The 10,683-nt window shown below is 44.5% G+C and overlaps 1 protein-coding gene across 1 annotated transcript; it reads right to left on the reverse strand.

Moving 5' to 3' along the window:
• Positions 1-1,902: 1,902 nt before the first annotated feature.
• On the reverse strand, positions 1,903-10,402 carry LOC130123375 (gastrula zinc finger protein XlCGF57.1-like). The gene is made up of 2 exons (XM_056292518.1): positions 10,322-10,402; positions 1,903-4,301 (listed from the first exon to the last, which is right to left on the reverse strand). The coding sequence occupies exons 1-2, from the start codon at positions 10,356-10,358 to the stop codon at positions 2,845-2,847; spliced, it is 1,494 nt and encodes a 497-aa protein (XP_056148493.1). The 5' UTR covers positions 10,359-10,402; the 3' UTR covers positions 1,903-2,844.
• Between the last annotated feature and the right edge of the window lie 281 nt (positions 10,403-10,683).

Raw genomic sequence — 10,683 nt, forward strand, 5'->3', positions numbered from 1 at the left:
CGGGCTACCGGCGTTGAGTAACGGTGGAGACGACACACTAGCAAGATGGCTAACAGAGCATCTCAGAGCGTGTCATCGCAACTCATCTTCGATGGAAAGGAAGGTAAGTATGACATTTGGGAAATAAGATTCCTTAGTGATTTGCATTCGTTAAAATTAAAAGACACTGTCTTGCATGAGCCTGGCACAGAGGGAGACGCAGTTAAGTTAGCTGAAGACTTAAACAGGAATGAGGACTGCTATGCTGAATTAGTGAGATGCATAGATGATGAAAGCCTTTCCCTGATCCGTCATGACGCGCCAGGTGATGGCAGAAAAGCCTTAAACTTATTAAAAGAACATTATTCGGGTAAAAGCAAGCCGCGGATAATTAGCTTGTATGCTACACCGTCGAGACTCCGCATGGGTGAGAAGGAAACGGTCACCGATTACCTTATAAGGGCAGAGGACGCTAGTTCAGCTTTAAGGGGCGCGGGAGAAGCCATGAGTGAGGGACTGTGCATAGCCAGGATCCTAGAGGGGCTCCCTGACTCTTTCAGGCCGCTTGTAGTTCATGTCACGCAGAATGAAGACAGCGTAACCTTCACAGGTTTCAAGAGAAGGCTGAGAAACTACTGTAAACTACGAATAAGACCCGTTAGCCCCTAGCTAACGGGTCTGACCCTTTAGCCGAGCGGTTAGTGATGTCGCCTTGTGGTGCAGTACACCCCGTATCGAATCCCGCACCGGGCGAGAAAATAACCGGTTACACTACGAAGAGGCTGAAAGAAGGAGCGCAGCTGACAGCACGGACAACGTGATGAAGACGGCGACACGACAAGGCCAGCCTTCTACCAACAGTCCAGGGAATAACAAAAGGGAAGAAACAGCGAGCGTTACAGGTGCGGAAGAAAAGGACACAAAGCGAAGGGCTGCAAAGCAAAAGCGTGGCGCAATTACTGCAAGAGGGTCAACCACGCCGAGTCCATGTGCAGAGGAAAAGGACAAGACGATGCCAGAAAAGTGTTCGACGAGGATGAGGAGGTCGACGACCAGGACCACGTCTTTAAAGCAAAGCATCGCAAAGAGGAGAGAAACGACATCCCACAGCATGTCTGTGAATGTTCTCCTTCATCCGGGTCGTGGTTATCCAAAGGGGTTGAGTCAAGTGCAACTGGATTGGTATATATCCGTGAAGACGTTTCGCCTCTCATCCAAGAGGCTTCCTGAGTTCGTGCCTTTCTGACTAGACCAAGCTAGTCTGACTGGCTGGTGATGAGACTCAGCATTTATCCTCTCGGTGTCGTTGTCAGAGCTATTGATATGCGTGGCTCTTTTGTGTACCGATGCTATTGATTTGCAATCGCTAAAAACCCAGTACATCGACAAAGGTGTAAGCATATCGATATTGAATACCACTTCATTAGAGAAATTGTGAACAGTGGTAGAGTGATTTTGGAGTACTGCCCCACAGAGCTGATGGTGGCAGATCTGATGACTAAAGCAGCAACCAAGCTGAAACTGAGAAAGTTTAGTCAGGACATATTTGGCACTTAGAGTGCGGTTAGTGCACAGAGCACGGTGTTTTTGTTCACATTAGTAAGGTAAAGAAGGGACCTTATATTTGTTGTTTATTTCCAGGTGAACCCCACTAAGCCGAATTCGAGTGGGGGTGTTAACATGTATAAAAACTGTGTACTCTGTGGTGCGAATTTCCCTTACGGGTGTTTTGTATATTGTACTGTGTGTACCTTATGAGCCACCGTAGGTTCAGCAGTGATGTAATCACGCAGTCTGGCGTGTGCACTTGTGCAGTGTGTGCGTGAGATCAAAAAAATGCGCTGTGGTCACATCTAATGTGAGCTCAGTATAAAAGTGAATGCAAATTGCATTGTGGAAAATAAAATAAAATCACCATCGTTGTTGAAAACAAGTCTGTTTATTTGTAAGTACGCAAAGTATAATCCGCTGAAGAAAAACACCAACACTGAGTCACATTTGTTGGTCATATTAGTTTGGCTTGATGTAAATGTGTCGTATTTTCTTGTATGAGTTCACATTACATGAGCTGTTATTAGCGAATGCTAACGCTTGCGAATTAATTGGATATGATAGTCCGTTGTCATCAGTTTAGCCAAAATATTCATCTTGGTTGGTCAATAATAAGGTGTATGCTAGAAATTGCATAGCAGTAACACACTTGAAACTCATGTATCATTTCATAGTCATGTTTTATTGATGTATTGAACTTTGTGTGTTTGTTGCGTTGCGTCTCTTGTAGTTTTACCTTACTCCCAGTCAACCATTAAAAAGAGTGGAAATAAGCACCGTCTTTGCATGGTGATTGGAGGAGGAGTTGTCTATCTGCCAACTTATGCAGGGCGTATAGGGGTGGGAGAATACTTGGTACCATGGTTCAACCTACTACAAAAATCTTGAATTTTAAGAAATTTTGCTGTAGTGTTTCTTCATTAGGACCTTCTGAACATAGCATGTGTGATTATATGGTCATAATGCAATGTGATTGCACTTTCTGCTTAATTACTATGGTTCTTCCTCCTTAATACCAAAAAGTATCAACAATCTGACACTATGGTGTCACACTGTATAAGTCTGTATCACCATGACTCCAATGAAATGGAGCTGTGAGGCATGACTACAGTCTAAGTTCGTAGGTATAAAAATGCCCTTCAATATAAAAGTATTGATCTTATTGTTGCACAGTCATTTCGGACCATATTGACAAAATGATCATAAAGGACACCATGTCTTGTTTGTGCAGTTACACCCTTATAATGATTCAATTTAGCCCCTAACATAGGAATGTTACGATATAACATGATTATAAATAATTAAGATGAATAGTCAGTTAACTTCTTTTTTGCAGTGACTTGTGAGGCCTTTGTGGATCATGACATGTTGTTTGAGATGCCATTTTGAGTTAAACCTATTTCCACAATCGCAGCACCTGAATGGCTTCTCCCCTGTATGAGTCCTTCTGTGCCTTAGTAAATCTGACTTCCGGGTAAACGTTTTCCCGCATGTGGTGCATGTGAATGGCTTCTCCCCTGTATGAGTCTTTACATGCATTTGTAAATCTGACTTCCGGGTAAACATTTTCCCACATGTGGTGCATCTGAATGGCTTCTCTCCTGTATGAATCCTTACATGCATTTCTAAAGTTGATTTCCGGGTAAACATTTTCCCGCACATGGTGCATCTGAATGGCTTCTCCCCTGCATGACTCCTCATGTGCCTTTGAAAACTTGACTCATGGATAAACATTTTCCCGCACGTGGTGCATCTGAATGGCTTCTCCCCTGTATGAGTCCTTATGTGCGTTTGCAAATGTGACTTCCGGATAAACATTTTCCCGCATGTGGTGCATTTGAATGGCTTCTCCCCTGTATGACTTTTTACATGCCTTTGAAAAGTTGACTCATGGGTAAACATTTTCCCGCACGTGGTGCATCTGAATGGCTTCTCCCCTGTATGAGTCCTTATGTGCGTTTGCAAATGTGACTTCCGGATAAACATTTTCCCGCACGTGGTGCATCTGAATGGCTTCTCCCCTGTATGAGTCACTACATGCATTTCTAAAGTTGATTTCCGGGTAAACATTTTCCCGCACGTGGTGCATATGAATGGCTTCTCCCCTGTATGAGTCCTTATGTGCGTTTGCAAATGTGACTTCCGGATAAACATTTTCCCGCACGTGGTGCATCTGAATGGCCTCTCCCCTGTATGAGTCCTTACGTGTATTTGCAAATGTGGCTTACAGGTAAACTCTCTCCCACAAGTTGTGCATTTGAAAGGCTTTTCCCCTGTGTGAAATCTCATGTGAATTTTGAAAAAATCTAAATTGTAAAGCACTTTCCCACAAATCTTGCACTTGTTGTAGGGCTTTTTGTGAGGATTCAGTCTGGCTTTTCGAGTTGAACCCGCTTCCTCACAGTTTTGACGACTGCAAGTATGGTCAGTTTCACTTTTAGTTACATGACAGCAGTTAGAGAGGGTATGACTTGTTGATTCTGATATTAAAAAGTTGTCTTCTTTGGCATCCAGTTCAAATGAGGTGACAACTGGGGGCTCTCTGTCTCCCTCTGTCTGGGTTTGGTAGAGTTGCAAAGGCAGGCACTGATCTTTACCATCATCATTTCCATCACAAAGAGGGGTAAAGATGGACTCAGAGGTATCAGCTTTCTCCTGCAATGGAAGTTGGTCTTCCTCTGGACTGATCCAGAGTTCCTGTTGTTCCTCCTTGGCCAGACTGGGGCTCCTCTCCTGCTCATGATGCTGCTGATCAGATAACTGTACATAGTCTGGATAGAGGGAAAAACAAAATAAATACTGTTATTTGCATTAACAGAAGTAGGTTAAATTTGATTCAGGATACCTAATCATGTCTGGCCATCGAGGCACATACTGTTTACACATCTTCGGTAAACCTAGACCAGGTGTAGCTTCCCCCTATTGATAGAATATTTATCACAGATTATACCCAGGGGAAGCTACACCTTATCTGTATGGTTTACGTAAAATACATAAACAGGATGTAGCATTATGGCCTATTGTTTGTATGATTAACTCAGTGAACTATAACATCTGTAAGTTCCTTGCATCTATTCTTAACTTGATGGTAGGCAGTAATGAACATCAAATTCAGAATACTATGGATTTTGTGGATAAGGTGAGGGACATCATTATGGAGGGGGACGAAACAATGGTCTCTTATGATGTTAAGTCTCTCTTCATGTGCGTTCCTGTTGATTATGCAGTGGAGGTAGTCCATATGAAATTACAAAACGACCCCACCCTTAGCAATAAGACCACTCTTAACACTGTCTGTGTGTGTCTGCTCCTGAAGCTGTGCCTTCAGTAAATGTACTTCACATACAGGGGGCAGTACTATAAGCAGAGGCATGGGTGTGCTATGGGTTCCCCAGTCTCACCTGTAGTAGCCAACTTGTACATGGAGTAAATAGAAAGGAGGGTTCCGATGTCATATCCAAGGACAACACATAGCCATTGGTTCAGATTTATGGATGACACCTGGATTAATGTTAAATCTCAGGATGTACCACATTTCATCGACCACATTAACTCTGTGGACAACAACATCAAATTCACCAGGGACGATGCGAAAAACGACAGGTTAGCCTTCTTAGACTGTGAAATTGTAATTGGTGATGGGGGACATTTGATTGTTGATGTTAACTGTAAACAAAAATATACTGATCAGTACTTAAGGTTTGACTCTCTTCATCCAGTGGAGCACAAACTGGGAGCCATTGGGATGCTGAACCACTGAGCTGACAACATCCCAACCGACACAGTGGCCAGGGAAAGGGATAAATCACACATTAAACATGCCCTGGTTAAGTGTGGTTATCCTAACTGGGCATTTGTCAAAGCCAGGAAGACGCCCAAACAGAGCACCAGCCAATCGAAGAGAGGAGAAGGACCACAGTCTATGTGTAAACCAGTGGTGATACCGTATGTGGGGGAAATGTCAGAAAAGTTGAGACGCATAATTTCCAACCACCACTTCTCAGTTACATTACAGTCATTTAGCCAACGCTTTTATCCAAAGCCACTTACAATAAGTTCATTTAACGTAGGAAATCAGGAGAACTACTAGTCATCAGAGGTCATAAGTGCATCTAAACAAGCATCTAAGAGCAAAACCAGTGCTAAAGTAAAAGTGCAAGAAAGATATTTTTTTTTAAATGAGTGAACATAATAAGTGCTAAGAACAAGTAACAGGGTAGTAGTTCTTAAAGAGGTAAGTTTTCAACCTGTGCCGAAAGATGGGCAGCGACTCCACTGCCCTGGCATCAGTGGGGAGTTCATTCCACCACTGTGGAGCCAAGACAGAAAAGAGCCGTGACCGGGTCGATCAGCAGCAAGGGCCTCTGAGCGTCGGGGCAACCAGGCGTCCCGAGGCAGCAGAGCGAAGTGGTCGGGAGGGGGTGTAGGGCTTGACCGTGGCCTGGAGATAGGAATGAGCTGTTCCTTTCACTGCCCTGTAGGCTAGCACCAGAGTCTTAAACTGGATGGGAGCAGCTACTGGGAGCCAGTCTAAGGACATGAGAAGGGGAGTTGTGTAGGAGAACTTAGGGCGGTTGAACACCAGACAAGTTGCAGCTTTCTGAACAAGCTCCAGAGGTCTGATGGCTGACGCCGGGGCGCCAGCAAGGAGGGAGGTACTGTAGTCCAGCAGGGAGATGACCAGAGCCTGGATGAGCACCTGTGCCATCTCATTGGTGAGGAATGGGCAAATCCTCCTGATGTTACAGAGGCGAAATCTGCAGGAGCGACCAACTGATATAATGTTTTCAGCAAATGACAGTTGGTCATCCAGGATCACACCCGGATTCCTCACAGTCCGAGTTGGCATCACCACGGTGTTATCAATGGTGATGGCCAGGTCTTTGGGCGGGCAACCTTTCCCCGGTAGAAACATCAGCTCTGTCTTGTCCAGATTGAGCTTCAGGTGGTGTGTCGCCATCCACTCCGAGATGTCAGTCAAGCACGCAGCAATGCGTGTCTCTACTTATGTGTCAGAGGGAGGAAAGGTCAAGATCAGCTGGGTGTCATCGGCATGACAACGGTAAGAGAAGTCATGCGAGCGAATAACAGAACCCAGGGATGTCGTGTACAGGGAGAAAAGTTGAGGATCCAGAACCGAACCCTGTGGGACGCCTGTAGTCAGTCTGCGAGGCTCCGACACCGATCCCCTCCATGTCACCTGGTAGGAGCGACCCGTCAGGTAGGTCGCAAACATTCAGAGTGCAGAGCCTGTGACACCCAGCCCCTCGAGGTTAGAGAGGGTCTGGTGGGTCACTGTGTCGAACACAGCTGACAGGTCCAGGAGTATCAGCACAGAGGAGAGAGAGTTTGCTCTGACAGAGTGCAGCGATTCTGTCACTGCAAGGAGGGCCATCTCTGTCAAGTGACCCACCCTGAACTCAGACTAATTGGGGTCCAGGAGGTTGTTCTGGTGGAGGTACAAAGAAAGTTGGTTTAAGACAGCACGTTCGAAAGTTTTGGATAGAAAGGGTCTGTAGTTTTTGACGTCAGAGGGGTTAAGTGATGGTTTCTTGAGAAGGGGGGGGGTGACTCTAGCAGTCCTGAAGGCAGATGGAAAGCATCCTGCCTGGAGAGAGGTGTTGATGAGGTGGGTTAGATAGGGAAGGAGTTCAGGTGCTATAGACTGAAGAAGAGGGGAGGGGACCGGGTCAAGGGAGCATGTAGTGGGGTGACTGGATGTGATGAGGTTTAGAACCTCATCGGGGGAGAGGGGAGCAAGGTGGGATAGGGTGGAATGTGGAGAGGTGAGGGAGGGTGCAGAGGGTGGGATAGTGCTAGCAGCACTAACCGGGTGGTGAGAAAAGGAGGATCTGATGTCGTTTACCTTCTTGTCAAAGAAGTGAGGTTATCAGGGAGAAGGGAGGAAGTAGGGGGAGGAGGTGGGGGTTGAAGAAGTGTAGAGAAGGTTTCAAAGAGTTTCTTAGGATTAGAGGCAGAGGATAGGATTTTAGAGCAATAGAAGGCAGCCTTAGCAGCAGAAAGGGAGGAGGGGAAAGTGGAAAGGAGAGATTGGAAGTTGAGAAGGTCCTCTGGGAGTTTGCCTTTTCTCCATTTGTACTCTGCCACTCTCAGGCTCCGTCAAACCCCAAAACTAGCTGCGCCAGAAGTTGGTCCACCCCAAGGATCAGGCCCCCTAGCACAAACAGAGCAATATAGTGTACACTTTTAACTGCCAGGAGGATTGCCATGACTTGTACGTTTGGGAAACTAAAGAGACGCTGGCCAAGAGAATGGCACAACACAGTACAGCTAACGTGTCAGGCCAGGAATCCACAGTCTACACCCATCCTCTGGCCACTGGCCACTCTTTCAAGGATGAGGATGTGCACATCCTTGATAGGGAGGAACGCCGGTTTGAAAGAGTAGTCAAAGAGGCCATCTATGTGTAGAGAGGGAGTGACCATCCCTGAACCGAGGTGTGTGTGTGTGTGTGGGGGGGGGTAAGAGTACATCTGTCACCATTTTATAATGCTGTGATTGCAAACATTCCCAAATCCTCTCGGAATAGTACACATGGCCATGGAAACTCTGATTAATGGCCACGCCCATATTGGCATATGAAACATTGTTGGTTTCAGTCGTTATGCCACCGTATTTTTTTATAAGAGCGGGGATACCAGCAGTCAGTTTAGACTAAAGAGGTCACTTAGATGAGTGATGAAACCTATTTGTCAATAAACATTGTATCCAGATGAACTGATTCAACTTCCTTTGATAGGGGCTAGTTGTTCTGCAGAGTGGATGAGCATTCAACTATCAATATTATCAGGGCCAGAACTTGTTCTGGTTTTACAATGCTTATAGTATTCAAGGCAGTGTGGACATTAAAAGGAGTGGCCAGGTGACTGGGTTTCAATAAGAGTATTTTTTTAAAATAGCCGTTTCATTGCTAAAATCATGCACATGGAGGAAAACCTGTTAATTTCTTGAGGAAGAACTTGATCTGAAGTGAACCCTTCTAGCGACACTCTTCTTATTGTCAGTTAGCCCAACCATAGTCCTGATACTGTCAGGGCTATGGTTGGGGGGGGGGGGGGCATAGCATGGCCTCTTTTTTTCTTTTTATAAAAAGGTGGTTTACTGAACAAACTAGTGGTTGGTCTGTCAGTACTGCTACAACTGGCTGCAACCTGCTAATAAAAAAGTAAAATTTACTGAAAAGTAAATCAAAATAAATGTTCTCTCAATAAATAAAATAATATAAGAAAATACACATGCATTAAGTTCCAGCATTTAGAAAATTAACTGTACTTGAATTTCACTTTACGTGTATTCACATTAGCAGCTTTCAACTTCACATTAGGACTGTGCAACATAAATATTCCCTCAAACTAATTCTATGACAGATGACAACCCTTTTTAATGTTTTTTTAACTCTCCTTAATATCTGCCTCCTGCCCAGTGCTCCGGTTTCCTCCCACAGTCCAAAGACATGTAGGTCAGGTGAATCGGCCGTACTAAGTTGTCCCTAGGTATGAATGTGTGTGTGTGTGTGTGTGTGTGTGTGTGTGTGTGTGTGTGTGTGTGTGTGTGTGTGTGTGTGTGTGTGTGTGTCTGCCCTGTGATGGCCTGGTGGCCTGTCCAGGGTGTCTGCCTGCCGCCAAATGACTGCTGGAATAGGCTCCAGCAGGATAAGCGGTTAATGGATGGATGGATGGATGATTTATCAATTGATTTGCTTGCTTCATACATTTGTTCTTGTTTTTGTTTTTTGTTATTACTACAAATGTTTTTGATATGTATATATATATAAACACATACCCACATATATCTATATATAACAAGCATGAAACCATCCAGATCAATGGCGCACCTGATGGAAATAGTGACTTACATCTCTGCACAGTTTGAAAAATTGTGCTCAGAGGCCTTATTCTCGTTAGCCTGTTGATGGATATAAATTACAGCACAGAGACCCTCTACAGCACCCCTGGGAGGCAGGGAACATGCCAGAGGAGGAGGAGGTGGAGGAGAAAACGAAAAAGAAGAAGAGAAAAAAGAAGAAGGAGACATATCTGGAAGCCTCCACATAAGTACCTAATCACAAATAAGATTAGAGAGGTGCCCTTTAAAATCATTCATAAATATTATCCCACCAATCACTACGTGCAGAAATGTAAGAGTCGTAAACAGAACTGTTCTTCCTGTGATGAACAGCCAGAAACAGCGTTACACCTGTTTGGGCACTGCTCTCACACCAAGAAATGCAGGCGAGACCTTTGCAGATCTGTCACTGATCATCTCTTCAGACTTTGTTTTATTATGGGAGAACGTAGTATTTGGTTTCTTTAACCCCCCCCCCCCGAAAAAAAGTGACATATTTTTCGTAATAAATCTGTTAATAATATTGGCAAAAATAATTATTCACAAAAGCAAGTTCATGAACAAAAAACTTTTTTTTTCTTGAAAGAAATTGAACAATATGTAAAACGTATCTCTTCTACGAACAAAAAGGCTGTCAAAACGCGTGTGTGTATGTCTTTTAATAACTTCATGTCATGGAATGTAATGTACCCCTGGCTCTTTTCTCTGTGCTCGTTCTGTATAGTGAATCCGTTGTATTAATAAAGATTTGTTAAGAAGAAGAAGAAGGCGAAGAAGAAGGCGAAGAAGAAGAAGAAGAGGCGACTACTGTAACAGAGATCTGTGTTAATTCCCGTAGCAAATAAACAATGAAATAAAACTGAAAGAAGGAATGCAAGAATGTTTTGATAATGGACGACACACACGGAAACTTGGTGTTACCAACCTATTCTGTGTAACGTGATCCTGGGCTTCAGCACCATGTCCAGCAGTCTCCTCTGTCGCTCTCTCTCGTCCTCATACTCCGCTATCGTCCTCTCGAAAGCTCCTAATATCTCCTCAGCTGCTGCTGTTAGTCGCTCGATGACGAACGATCTCAGAAGGTTTGTTCTGGACATGGTAAACTCAACGGGGAAGCAAAACCAGTTGAACTCCAGCGGCACAATGACGCACGTAGCTGGTTTTCTATTGGCATGTGGCTGTTTTTCTGTCTTCTACTTGAAGTTTAAAAGCAGTGGCCATTAATCACAAAAAGCGCACTACTGCCACCTATTGAGCTAAAGTGCGAACAAGGGATCCATTATCTCC

This window comes from Lampris incognitus, chromosome 14, assembly GCF_029633865.1.
Source record: "Lampris incognitus isolate fLamInc1 chromosome 14, fLamInc1.hap2, whole genome shotgun sequence".
Taxonomy (NCBI): domain Eukaryota; kingdom Metazoa; phylum Chordata; class Actinopteri; order Lampriformes; family Lampridae; genus Lampris; species Lampris incognitus.